This window comes from Epinephelus lanceolatus, chromosome 14, assembly GCF_041903045.1.
Source record: "Epinephelus lanceolatus isolate andai-2023 chromosome 14, ASM4190304v1, whole genome shotgun sequence".
Taxonomy (NCBI): domain Eukaryota; kingdom Metazoa; phylum Chordata; class Actinopteri; order Perciformes; family Serranidae; genus Epinephelus; species Epinephelus lanceolatus.
In genome coordinates, this window is record NC_135747.1 from 24,727,144 (window position 1) to 24,742,231 (window position 15,088).

The following is a 15,088-nucleotide window of genomic DNA, read 5'->3' on the forward strand; positions in this document are numbered from 1 at the left end:
CTGTACAGAATTACATGGCAATTAATCTGATAACTGTTGAGATATTTCAGTGTAGACCAAAGTGGTGGATCATCCATAGAGCCATGCTGCTAGCGATGCTAGACCTATCATGATGACTACTTTTGAATGACAATATATTGTCCCAGAAAAAAGCTCACTCTGATAGATGATATTATCAGCATTTCAAAACCATTTTATGCCACTGATATAATGGTAAAATAATAGCATAATAATGCAAGTACACCCTTTCAAAGAGCAATGACAACATGTTTTCCGTACGTAAATTTCCTAACGTTACATTAAAACCATAATTACCATCAGTTGTATGCCTCTGCGCATATTTGATATGTCTCTTATTTTTATATTTACATCGATGTCTGTGAAAAGATGGATTCTTCACACACATTGTCCCCCAGCAGCACAGATGATCTATAAACTCAGCACAGTTTCAAGGTGAACACCCAAGATTAGTGTCACCAATACTCAGTATCTGACCAAATGTCTCCCCTTCTTTTCCTGAGATATGATGCTGAGTAATAGCCAGAAAAGTGTTTTTACAGAACATTGCCATGTCATAGTGAAGTTTGGATACAAAATGTCATCACTTCATCATTTTATCCTTTAAGATATGTGTGTGAAGTTTTGTCATACATAGCATAAGAATTTTCAAGTTATGGACAAAAAAAGTTTTGTGAGGTCACAGAGACCTTGACCTTTGACCACCAAATTGTAACCAGTTTATTTTTCAGTCCAAGTTTGAAGAAAGAATTTTTTAGGTATTACATTCACAAGAATGGGACAGACAAATGTACATATGTGCAGATGTATGGACAACCCGAAAACATAACATCTCCGGCTACAGCTATCACCAGCGGAGGCATAAAATGACAACGACAGTGACTTTAATCCTCAAGAATATTAACTGGAATTGGAATTTGAACAAAATATTTAAATATACTAAATAAAAACACAAATAATAATTGTGTGTGTGTGTGTGTGTGTGTGTGTATGTAGTTTTTTTTGGTTCATTCAGCTCAGGCACTGTAACAAAAAGTTTAGGAGCTTCATCCAAGTCTTATAATAAACAGGAAAACCCTGCTGTTTATTCTGGGATAATGTTTGCTAAAATGCTAGTGACATTCCAATGTAAACAAACATATGTAAACACAAGGGCAATGTTGTAAAATAAATGGACAGAACCTCGATAGGTTTTGCAGACTATATCGACTATAAGTGGATAACGTACTTATTGTGACAGGCCTGACTGTCGCTAATAAAAGTAAAACTATACTTTTATGTGACCCCCCCCTTTTAAAAATGTACATCCACAGTATGAACAAATGGATCAAATGCAACAGACGGAGAGTTGGCAAGTCTTAAGAATAAATAACACATTGATTTTAGTGTTTATATGGGATCTGTTGACAATAACCAACATATAGAACATCACCAGCCTCATTTTTTAAATACCTGGAAACTGTGAAGTGGTTGAAGTTAAGGAAAAAGAATAACGTCCTGATCTGTGGGCTTTGCAGCAGAGATGGGACCAGACCAGAAGGAACAAAGGGCCTCCTCCTGGTAATCCTCAACAAATTTCGCACAGAGAGAGCACAGAGAGACCTGCGCAGACCTGGCTTGTGCCAACAGCTTCCAGATCAACACCAGATGGAGATCATATAAACACTGGCTCACAAAAGCCCAGCACCAACCAGCACATGACTTCTGATGTGCCAGTGGGGATAAGATAAGGTAGAGACTTGATAGTGGCTCCTATTCAGGGGGAACAGCCAAAAACAGGATTTATACAGAAGTAACAATACAGACAGAGGAGCTCTGTCTGCCTGTTCTGGCCTTGATTCACCACAAACTAACACTGTATACTTAATACTGTCTATGAAGCACACTGGCTGCAGCTCCTTTTACCAAACACTGAAAGGCCTTGACACAGACGCTGATTAAAACCTTGCTTGAGTCTGGAGAGGTCAAAACAGATGTTCGGTTCAATCACAGGGTCTGTGGTGTTTTTTTCCCCCCCTCAGTTAGGATCACCTGTCAGCCCCTGACAACGCACTGTTTGTGTGTAAAGCTGGTATGTTATGTTCACAGCAGCAGGCTGAAGGAGCACGATACAAGAGAAGTCAAGGCTGCGCCGCTGTCACCCAGCACCCAGCTGCCAGATCTCTGTGAACTGTAACAACCAGTGGCTTTATAAAGCGCCGAACCCAAAGTTAGAAACACTTTTTCACTTTAATTCTGTTCCACACAGCCATCTGCAGGACTGCTGCAACTGGATTTGCCTCTTGGCAAAGATGAGCAAGGACAGCAAACGTTGAAAGGTTCAAAACAGGCATTTCATTGTAATATATATTGATAAATAGCTGTTTGGAATTCATACAAACATCACATTTACAATAACAGTTTGTGCCAAGTCTATCACAAGACCATCCCATACTGTAGATCACACACTTGACTGTCAGATGCATCTGGAATACCCTGTTTTATCAAAAATGTTGAACTGAAAAGCCAAACTAATCCCACACCTTTATCCATTATCCGTTTATCCACGTGATGCATTCAAGTGTTATCATGAAAACAAAGCTTTTTTAATTATTTATTTATATTAACAATAGTTTTGCCTAGCCATTACCTTTATTTGATAGGGCAGCTTATGTGTGAAAGGGAGAGAGAAGAAATGACATGTAGCAAAGAGCAACAGGCTAGCATCTAACCTGAGTCGCTGCGGCAAGGACAAAGCCTTAGTATATGGCTGCCTGCTCTACCAAGTGAGCTGCTGAGTGCCCCAAAACAAAGCTTTTCTTGGAGGCTAGCAACTAAGGAAATAACATTATCAACTATTTGCTCAGAATCAAAGCATGATGGTGGTACTGGCGTCCAAAGAAACACATTTTTCTTCTGACTTTCTTAAAAACAAGTGCAAATTCACAAAAGCTGCAACCAGACAGGCATGTCTTTTCACATTCACATACACACACACACACACAACTTCACAAACACTTGTCACTAGTACGATGATGCCTCCCTTTGACAACTGTCATGAGTGATGAAAGGGGAGGTGGCAAAATGGTGCGTGTGTATGTGTATTTCTGTCTCTGTGTGGGTGTGTGTTTCTACAAGTTTGGTTTTGTTATGTGAATTCATTGAAAAGTTATGCAACTTTTTGTCATAGGCCACTCACACTGTCACCCTCCCTTTTTAATACCACACACACACACACACACACACACACACACACACACACTTGACCTCAATGCCAAATTTTTGCCTTGTAGGGCAAAAAGTGTTGCTGCTACAGGGTGGGAACATTTCTGTGGACTGACCAACTGACAGAGCGAGCTGTAGAGCTGCTGGTCACAGCTCAAAATCCTCTAATGTGAGAAGGTTGCAGCATTTTGTGGAATTGTGCTGGGAATTGAATACAGATGAAGGTGCAAGTGGGCATCAAGATATCACTCTTATTTATACTGTCTAATGTGGGCATTCAGCTGTAACAATAAAAGACAATAAAATTTCCACTGGACCATGAGACAAAGCGTCAGGGTCAGATTTGAGGATATACTGCACATCTCTTCGCCGCTGTTAGTTAGAAACATCTTTCAAACAAGTCTCACTTCCTGAAGTACCAACACTGCGCCAGATTTCCATTTCAGATTTTCCATCGTCCTCGTGGAAAGTGTGGGGGAGTATACGTCCTGTACAATGTGGCTGGAGATAACACTTGCTCTGTCACAACATTGGAGACAGAATGAGCCAATTAAACACATGGCCCCTGACCCCTGTCTCTCTCGCTACAGCGTGGAAGGATGTAAACAAAAAGAAAATCTCTGTGAACGACCCCACCCTGTATTCAATGCAGTGGACACGCCTGGGCCGGAGGAAAAGACCGCTGAAGCCAAACAAACACAATAAAGAAAATATGCAACTTTCAACAAGTGGGTGGGTAAATAATGATGTTGGACTGATAACAATAAGTGGTGTGACGTTGTATGGTTATTTAAAAACCCAGAACTTTTTTAATGACTTGCACAATAAACAGTCTGTAACATTACCATTATTTATTGGGTGTTTTTCACCCAGAGTGCGTCACTTTCCACAGCAATAACATGAGTTGTCCCACTGGAAATCAAAGCCCAAACTCTGGCAGTGTTATCGCCAGTCTTTAGTCGTACTCCTCACCAATATAATCCAAGCGAAAATACCCAGAGACAGATTCAGAGTAAGGTTTTTGTGGCAGTTTTTGAGTGTGGATGTGACGTGCATGCATGAAACAGGTGTGAAACTCACCTCGAAGTCCTCATGGGGGAACTGCAGCATGTCTCTGAGGACATCACTGAGGATTTGTGTCTTCCTCTGCACCAGCACATTTTCATAGTCAAGTGGCTCAATCACCTTCGGCTTTACCTGAAGAGCACAGATAGAGCACTCTGTTATAGGGACATTTGATGCAAGTTGATGCAAGATGCAAAGACACAAGAGGAAATATACATGGCACGTGTCTTTTTTTGTTGCTGTTGCAACAGCATCACAAACCAGGATGATGCTGTTAATGGTTGATGATGCTGATGCCGAACACTGTCAAGCACCACTCAACAAAGTTTCATCAGAGCTTCATCAGGTCACTGCATGAAACTGAAATTGGAAATGATGTATGGCACATATTTAATTTCAAGGAAGATACTGATACCCTGCAAGTGGGTTGAGAAATGACATCAGTAAAATATAAACTAATACTACATTTTGCTATTATAGGTTATTCTGTAATATTAGTGTGAAAGAGACTAGCATGTCAATGGAAAATGAAAACTACATACAATGAAAGCAGGCAAGAAGACATGAATACAAGCAGTATCAGTGCTCTGCTGTCTTTGGTCAACCTGCATCTAACATGTGTAACACATTTACACTACCCATGTAATAACAGTGGATTGGACTGTGGACGTTAAATTCTGCATGCTATTACAATCAGGTGACCTGACCAACTAAGCACCAAGTCCAAGTCATAAGCCCCTTTCACACTGCCTCTTCAAGGTGGGAATGTAGTGCCATTACCTATCCTTGCCGTTCTGTATAAAAGGTACAGTCGCCGAGTGGGGTGGGGTGGGGGGAAGTTCTGACGACATGTTGTGTTTGCGACTGACTGCCAGGAGATTAAAAAGCAATTAGCAGCTAACTAAAAAAAGAACAGCAGCCAAAAATGTCTGCAAACTGGGGTGACAATGCGCTCCTGACCCTCCAAGGTGAGGACGAGATCAGCTGCAATATAACAGGGATGGTAAAAGATTGTTATGCCATTGTTTTGTTTAAAAAGCAATGCCAACGCATATGCTATATGTCACACCTAGAGGCTGATGCTGTTACACGTCCCGTCGTCATGCCTACTTTGCTTCCAGGATGCCAGCATACTAACTAAAATCATACACCTATAGCAACCTATAGCGTGATCTCTGTGGAGAAAGGGCCATACACTGTACAAAGACAGACGGCCTGACTGATCCCAAAAACTGAAGCCAAAACCTACAAGTCATTTTCTGTCATTTAAGGTAGTTGTTATGATGTATGTTCATTTTTCTGATTTTAACTAGTTATTTCATGCAATAAAAATGACGTGTGACGTCATGGCTGACAGTTGTGAATTACTTAAAATTGGGTTGCGCAGGTGTAAGGGGTGGGACCTCGATACTACAGCTCCACCCCTTGATCACTACTGCACAGACTCTGGCTTCAAATGTCACCAGCCCAAGATGGCAGCACTTATATCTGGTTTATTTGGCTTCATTTTTGTACAGTGGCAGAAATCCATAGTCTGAGCTTACAGAGTTTCCAAGGCAAATCCAACACATTAAGCACATACTATAACTGTGCACAGTAGCAGAGATTGTGTTGCACATCGACAGGCCTCTACAGCACAGTGAGCTTGATTGATCTAGCTGCACTGTCACACTGGGCTTTACCAACACGTGCTATCTGTTGGATTCACTGGGATAAGTCCATCAGAGCTCCATCTGTCCAGTGCAAATGCATCCGCCTAGTAGTGGGAAGGTCTGGATGAGCTTATCCCTCCGTGAGAGCAAACATGCATGACATGTATGTCAAGGAAACAGTCACACTCCACTTCAATAAGAGGCACACATAACACAATTATCCTCTACATTGCAAAACAAACCTCCATCATCCTCTTTTATCTTTTTATCGTATTTGAGAAGAATCAGAAGTCAGTTTGCAAATGATGCGTTGCTTTGTAACTGACTCTCAAGAACAAATGTGACCATGCTATCAGAGGATGATTATGGATTTATGGTGCATCATGTCACAGTGTGCATACTATTAAAGTATTGACCCGCTAAACTCCAGTGGCCGAGTCTGGAGAGAGCTTATGCACCACTGCAAAGACAGTAGCCATTAGATGGAAAGTCAGACGTCAACACTTCCAGTTGATGGGACGGGAGGATAAATCTCACAGGCAGGGAAATGGCAGAGTGCGAAATGAATAGTGATACATAGCCAGATTTCAGTGCTGAGCGACAGCACAGCCCACATGTTGCCTCCACATCTGGGAGTGATAATACTAGTATGATCTCAGAGGGAGAGTCATGCATATTGACCTGCTAAAATATATGTTGCTAGCAACCTTTGTTAATAACAGAACAGCTCACACTGAGGACACAGGGGGCAGGACCTTGTTTCTGTTTAAAGGACAAGGAGGGGATAGCAGGCCAGAGATGGTGCCACTGTGTCTGCCAGCTGAAGCAGGGCTGTGACATTATCAGTCAAACATTTATTCACAGCTTTGTCTGAACATAACACAAATGTAGATACAATTAAATACGGTCACACTTCAACGAGTTGCTTTTTCCACAGAAATAGATAAATGTAGAACAGACATTCAAATCAACATGGCAGGATGGTCGGCGCGGGGGCCATTTTTATGTGTACTGGTGAAATTACATAATGTGACCAGGTTGGGGCTTGATGCGAAACTCTCAGGAGCTGTTCTGAACTATTCTCGCTGTTTTATGGAATGACCATGCTGTAGCGCAAAAATTACTAGGTTAGAGTTCGGAACAGATAATGGTTTAGGTTAAAATAAGCAACTCAAACACAGAACATGAAATTTTGGGGGTGTTTTCATGAATCTGGGGTCATGATCTAGACACGACCCTGTGGCGATTTCCCCCCCCAAGTAAGGTGAAGGCATGACCCACCCTTCTCGGCCTTACTCTGCCTCTGATTAGCTTGCTCTGACATCCTTACCCTAACCCTGACCAGTCTCATCTCACTTCTCATGATTAAACCTAACCAATCCAACCAACAAAGGCTATGAGTACTTGCCAATCAGAGTTCAGTTCAACAACTTTATTTTTTCCCAGAAGGGCAATTCAGTTTTACAATCTACCCAGACCCTACACAAACTCACAGGCAGAAGCAAGATTCAGTCAACAGGGGTAATATACCAGGCAGACAAATAAATGGGCAAAGGATGCACACTGGCATTTCGTGTGGTCCCATGCATGGCCAGGCAAAGAATAATACTTGGCATACTTCAATAAATGAATTAGTAAATGTAAATCCAAAGGGAGAGGGAAAGTAGGTCGGGCTATGCCTCTACTACCCTAGGAAAAAAGCTGGTGACCCTGTGACTGCTGCGAGATGAGGAGGCAACCTCTGGTGCTAAGAATGGAAGTGCCAAAAACTGCAGTTCTTTGAACGGCCACTTGAGGCTGGCACCTGCTACAACACGACGCTGTAGTGAACAAATATGAGGCAGAAAGTAGCAACAATCCACTTTATAATTCATATTACCTGAAGACATGATTCACTTTAAATGTAACAAGATGTACCCCTCACTATAACCTTAAGTGCCAAAAAACACTTCAAAGCTAGCTTAATGCTAACCTAGCATTTTCTTCTGGGCCTCCACTCCCAGACCAAGTAGCAAAGAGGGCTAATTGTGGACTGATGTGTAGGGGTTGTGGGTGAGTTATGTAGATGGTGGGCAGGTCTCATAGCCTGCAACAGCTAAGTAGGTACAGCTGCAGCTGGAACAGCTAACATCCATACAAAAGACTTGTGGCAAATCGCAGACTCACTAAAGTGGTGTTTTGCAGGAATGATTTTTTTTTTGTGCACTATCTCTGAAGCAGAATTGAGGATTGCTGGATTTAATCATTTTATATTCTCATTGGTAAGTCATCAAATTCTATTCATTAGTATCTGGAACTAGTGGGTGTAGCACACTTTACGGCCCTTCTGATGTGTGTTGTCACCAATAACAACTAACACCATTTTACTTTGAGCTACTTGTAGTCAAATAACCACTGCAAACTGTTCAACATCCTTTCTACCCTCATTATATTCGTGTTTTTTCCTTGCTACCATGAGAGAGAAGAAGCTGTTGCTCACCTGTCTACACACAGGACAGGTAAGTCAGGAAGGAATTAAAGATGCCTGAGTGATAAGATGCCCTTGTTTGTGTCTGTGTGTTGCTTGAATCAACCTAAAATCTCTATACACAGTGAAAGCTTAAGAACACCATGTACACACAAAACACTGACAGTGAAATGCAGGCAGACAAACCAGGCAAATTAACAAACACCTGAGAAGGTCACAGGTGAGAAGAGTCACTTCACCAAAACAGTCTTTCACTGTCCAAATACCCACTGAAGCCAAAAACACCCGCTATCAAAATATGACTGATATTTAAAGTAGCTGCTAAAAGATTTGACCCCATTGGTGCCCTCGTCTCACCAGTGATGATCCCTGACCCCACTCTGCTGACTGGTGTTTCACTCCAAACCCCTCTGGGCTCTTCAACATTGCTTTGTCAGTGGTCAGTGAAGGTGGTCAACCACATAGTACACTCAGCACTGAGTAGGAACATGAACATGCATAAGCAAGAGTTGTGTCATTCCCTCTCATGCTCTTTTGAAAACACTTTTGACTTTATGTCTTACAGACTGAAAATAAAACGCTCCATAAACCATTCTGAATACAGTATAAAAATAAAATAAGACCAGAACAATGCAAGCTGCATGTTTTACATCTGTGTAATTAAGTCATCAAACACGCAGTCACCCCTGGAAAGCCCATAAAGCGGAGACGTATGAAGCCATCTCTTCCACGCCCTCTCCACAGTGATCTAGCAGCTGTTAAGCTGCAGCACCCACTCCTCCCATCACTGCACCCTCTCACAGCAGTGAACAATGGTGCTGTGTAGTGCCTCTCCGCTAACTGATACATGCTACCATCAACTTCACACGGCTCTAGAGATCCATCCACTGGACACCTTCAACACACGGCAGGAAATTATCACCGTCGTCAGGGTTGACTTTTGAGCCAAATAAAATGTTTTACAAGCCAATGTCATCTTGAAGAATAAACTGGAGGAAACAGTGCGCTGCTGCCCTCCAGGTGGTTAAGTGCTGGTAAAGTTCAACATTCCTCCCTGCTACGTGCTAACCTTGCATATTTTGAATGTGGGTTGGCAACGTTGTGTTTAATGAAAGAGATGACAAGAGTGAAGCAGCGCAGACGCTCACATGACACCTGCCTCTGGACTTTATGACTGTGGTTAACCTTTGGAGCGCTGCACACTGTAAGATGTACTCTGACGAGCCAAAAAAGACTTTTTTAACACATTAAGTTTCACATGTCTTTATATAAAAGCTCTTGTGAATGACTTACCACCACCTGTGGCACCGCATCTACCTCAGTCTCAGCTGCGGCCAAGCTCTTGTACTGCTGAGGACTCTCAATGACCAGCTCCTTCTTCGGAGCTTTACTAGCCCTGCCTTGCATTGTCAACAGCTGTGGTAAGAGCTATATTCCAAAGAGAAGCGGACAGCCAGCATATCCAAAGGAGAAAAATCCTAGTGCTGGAAAAAAAAAAAGTTTGGGAAGTTTGTATTTCTCCTGACAGACTCGTGCTCACACCCTCCCTCCTCAGCCTGCTCTGTGTGTCTGAGAGCAGTGGACTCACACCCAGGCTGAGGAGATGGCCCCTCCTACACTCAGCTGTGCTGCCTGGGGGAGTTAAACACCCTCACACACACACACACACACACACACGCGCACACACACACACACACACACACACAATGAAGATATCTGAACCCACACTATGCACCTGCACGGTGACACAGGGTTGACAAAGGCAAACAAAAGATACACATTCCTCAAGTATTACAGTGTGGTCAGTGACTGTCCACGCCTTGTGTGGGACAGCTGAAATAAGAGCTGGCTTAAGTTTTATCAGGAGGAACAAGCCAGGAGAGAATGGGACAACAATGGGGCACTTGGTGTCACAGCATTCAATGAAACCACCCAAGTGTCTGCAGAATACATACAGTATGCGGGCACCAAGATTCAAATCAACTGCAGCGATTTAGAAGTGAATTTCTGCGTAAACATCACAGATAAGCTGCCAGACTGAGATCATCAGATTGCACTTCAGAGACAACATGTACAAATCTTGACCCACATTAACTGCTAAAGACTGAAGACCAGATCATTACATTATGTTATGTGACTCAGCAGTGTTGCACTGTATATCAAATTAGTCATTACAAACTGTGACAGTCAACATCAGTCACTGAAGTCTTCACTGCTGGCTCTGATTCCGCTGTATGACTGCAGCTGAGATAGGAACTGTTAGTAATCACAAAGCTTGAGATTAGCCCCAGCTTCTGTCTTGCTGCTTGTTGATGCAACTGCTTGAGGGGCATTCCAACAAGACGCAGCCCCAGTCAACCCACCGAGGAGTGGGCCCGACCTACAGATTCCTCAGTGGGCCACAACAGGGGAGGATGTTATCTTTTCACGCCTGCATCTAAGCTTAAGGGCGAGGGGGGACGGGCCAGGTCAGCTGCTCCTCTCCCACAGTCACATGCCTCTACTGTATGGGCCCCACACAGGGATCGGTGTTATGGTCAAAATGAACTAATGAACAATGAACTAATCAAATGGATGTTCAACAACAGAATTCTATAAAATGCAAACACCATATGCTTATATATCATCTCAATACAGCTCCAGTGAAAATCAGTAAACTGTAATACTGATGATTTGTCAATTAACATAAAAAATATTCAGCCAAGCAAAAGTTGAGTTTTGGTAAGTTGGCCAGGTAAAACAAAACTTCTGAAGATGTCATCTTTCACTCTGGGAAATTGTGATAGCCATTTTTTTTCCAGAATTTTTTGATATTTATGGACTAAATGTTTCTAGACATAGACGAAACACAACTGATTAGTAAAAAAATAATTGGTAGATTAATTGATGATGAAATTTTAGAGAGCTGCAGCCCTAATTACAGTCAGCTTTTAGTCCAACATATTCACAAGACCTCAGCCAGCCCTCCACGCTTAATCTAAAACCCAAACACCCCACCTCTTCCCATATCGACCTACCACAGTTGACTTGTCATGGAACACTGTCGCCTCAGGCTAGGCTCTATGAAATAGTTAAAGCTCGGGCAGGCTATTTAATTTTGGTGTCATTAGACAAAAATCCCATGAAGAAAACTTTAAGATGTCTGAGAGAAAACTAGACTTCGGCATGTCGTTTGCCTGGCTCCGTTTTCAGGCTGACCAGTGACTGGCCAATTACAGGCCATTTCAGAGAGAGAGCAGCTATCAATCATGTCAATCACTGCTTGTGAACTGAGGTCAAACTGTCAAACTAGGCAGCGCTGATCAAATATGAATCAAGATTCCGTTACTGCATTACCTATGTCTAGACTCAAATGTTTTCAGAAACATATTTTAGTGTACTGTTTAGCTGTAAACTGAGAAAGATTGTGAGCCGGCCACCATGTTGGATACAGTTGAGCCAAAATAAAGCACTGCCCAGAGACAAGGTCAAACATTCCCATTTTACAGCTAAACAGTACACTAAAATATGTTTCTGAAAACATCTGAGGCAAGAAATAGGCAATGCAGTCACAGAATCTTGGTTCATATTTGATCAGCGCTGCCTAGTTTGACATGACCACAGTTCAAGAGCCCTGATCAATATGATTGACAGCTGTATTAGACATTCCTCGATTCTGACAAGTTGTTTTTGAGATTCTTGCAAATGCCATTAGGAGCACTAGGAGCAGAGGAACAGTACAGATTATGTGCCTCGTGTACTGTCAGGATAGAGTGACAGTTATAAAAAAACAACTTTTTTTTTGTCATGTTTGCTGAGTAAAGTTACCTGCTGTGGCTTTAAATACTAAGCTTTTCAGTTCTGGCTTCAATCTACACTATAAACATGGCCAACATAATCTGCATAGCAGTTACCTGCTCGTTGTTGAACATTTTGTTCTCTTACTTTGTTATCAGGTAATATCAAAATAGGAGATCAAGTTATACAAGTGTTGTCATCTACACAGTATAAAATAAAAGTTCAGTCAGATACTCCATAACCGGAATGTCAGATTTCACTCTTGCTGTGAGCCAGCAGTTGTGATTTAGTGGTTAGATTGAAGGCAGGTGTGTTTGGGTGTGTCTCCACTCTGTGGTCTACTTATGCCACAAGCAGCAAACTCTGCTGGCTCATGCTCATGCTGGTACTGCATGCATGGGAAATATAAGTGGATATCACAATGATAAAATTAAGGGCACTCATTCTGTTTCTCTGTGTGCAGGTGAGGGTCTGCTCCAGGTGCTGCAGGTGGACATGTAAAGTTGTGAACTGGCCGAGTCCTCAGACTGTTTTACCCTACATTCCCGCTAGTACTGACACCGAGGGGCGAACTCATGAAAGGACTGTGAGCCCTTTATATGCAAATAAGCCTCACTGCAAAAACACTCCAATTCACACAGATCAGTGCTGACAGCCATGCACAGTTACACTGAAATTATTTGCATCTCTAGAGAGTTGGTGGTAATCATGCTATTAGAGAGTGAAGGTATGCGATTGAAAACCCTATCAACACTAATAGCCAAATACTAAGTTTAAATTCCTTGCCTGCAGTTTTGAGGAATGCCTCTGCACCTCCTCGGCAAGGACCTGTTGCTCACACTCAGAAAGGTTGAGTTTTCTTTTTCTCTCTGCTATTGTTCTGCTGACTGAGTTCTTGGCGCAAAGGCAACATTTATTCTTTGCCACATGGATAATTGCAATCAGACGCAAACAAAGGGCAAATTATACTCAGCTTCAAAACTTTATGGGCGTGTGTTTGCGTTGTAGTGTGCTGCTTGAGTAATTAGAACAGCGCAACAAGCCCCAGGGGGCACCAGGATATCCCCAATTTCACCTTACCTTAGCCTAACGTGAACCCGATCACAGCCCTCACCCCAATCACTGAGGGCAACTCTACAGTAAACACTTTTCCAAGAGGAAACAGACTTTGACACAAGATCAGGTCACTCTTGTCTGGCGCATTATGATGCACGCACTGATGACAGCATACGAAAAGTTGACGATGACATGAACTGCCCTCTGGCATAGATCCAGATCAGCATACCTTGATCTATGCGGAGATTGTGTGAGTGTTTAAGGGAAATAAGCTGATCCTGCGTGTCAGGTGGAAGCTCCATAGTGGAAAGAGTTACAAATCATCCTGAGGGTGTATCGGCTCACAAAGGGGGGTTTAAGAGCGGCAAAGTGAGCCGTCAAACACTTCCTGACTCAGATAACTGTGTGGTTTTCAATCACGTTTCTAATGTAATATACACAACACTGTTGAAATGAAACACTTACACTTCATACTGTAAATAACAAGCAGGTGCTTTCCGGAAAACTTCAAATTTGGTGAGATAAGAAACATCAGCTTTTCTATGAACTATATTTCATTGGATGTTTATCATAACCAGAGTTCCAGTTTGGATACTCACTGCAGATAGTGTACTCCTCCCCCTTCTCTAACCACAATCCTAAGGCCAATTTTATCTTCCTATCTTTTTAAAACACGTTTGTTTACTGTATCACACTCTCTGACTTATGCAATGGTTAAACACTCTTTCACTGAATCACTCAATTTAATCCAGGAAGTCATTTTACACTCTGACCAACCAGACTCTGCAGGAACAACAGCAGACACTTCACTGTTCAATAAAAATGTAATTTAGTGGACTATCCATTCAGCTACTCTAAAGCACACAGACAATGATAACCCACTGGCATCACTGGACATTTTCTTTAATGTACTTAATTGTGCATGGCGAGTAATGCTACATTACAAGTACAAGATGTTTAACTTTGATCTCTGAGTTTGTACAAAGGCAGACTTCCTCTCCCAGACATCTCATATCTGCAGTGAGAGATAACCAGCTTCAAAGAGACTTCCTTTCTACACTGCACAGCCCTGGAACATGATTCCCAAGTGACAACTAAATGTTGGTGTGGCACAATGCTTAAATTAAATTCAGACCTTGCAATGTTATGCAGATTAATCCAATGGAAACCAATACAAATGTATTTCTCTGGGGCAAGCTGGCAATCGGGTCTGAGCAGGAAGGCCCACTGAGCCTTTTTAGTGGCAGAACAAACACTTGTGTTGAGCAACAAAATGTTCCAACAGTCAGAAACAGACCAACAGGATGTTTTGGAAAGTGTATTCTGCTTGAATACAGTTCAGTGTAAATGAATATGTACAGAAAGAGACTGTTTCATTGATGACTACACACACAGGAATGAAAAGCAACTATAGGCTGGGTAGTGATTCATAGGTCTGGAACTGGGCTAAAACCAGAATGTAATTTAAAAGATATAATTCATTAAAACATTGTTTTTTTCCTATAAAGACATTCAAAGGGCTCTAACACACCAAGCCAACAGTCTGGAGTTGGTCCATGTCTGTCCATCGGTGAGCATCTGTCTCCTGAATTTGTGTGGTGTGTCTGCACCTATGGGACTAGTTATCCTTGTCGCCTGTTTTTTGGGTGATTCAGCATGTTGAATTTGCGTCAGACATGGTGAAACCTGTTGATGCGTACAATCACTCAGGCAGTTGAATTTCGTGCAAGAGAAGAGAAACAGAAGTGAGGAAAGTAAACAAAAAGCTGAAGTCAAGATGAAGTGAGATCAAAACAAACGTGGTATGTTTGGGATTACTTTTTTAGCCTTTGAGCTCTTGAGCTGAAAG

The 15,088-nt window shown here is 42.2% G+C and overlaps 1 protein-coding gene across 5 annotated transcripts in view; it reads right to left on the reverse strand.

The window, feature by feature from the left end:
- LOC117251257 (dedicator of cytokinesis protein 9) overlaps nt 1–15,088 on the reverse strand; it is a 126,826-nt gene that overhangs the window by 64,468 nt on the left and 47,270 nt on the right. For 3 of the 5 annotated variants that reach the window (XM_033617395.2, XM_078174516.1, XM_033617387.2), the window contains exon 2: nt 4,303–4,419. In XM_033617395.2, coding sequence (XP_033473286.2) covers nt 4,303–4,419 — 117 coding nt within the window. Of the gene's footprint in view, nt 1–4,302; nt 4,420–9,699; nt 9,980–15,088 lie in introns of those variants that run through there. The other 2 variants (XM_033617394.2, XM_033617391.2) reach the window with 1 other exon arrangement.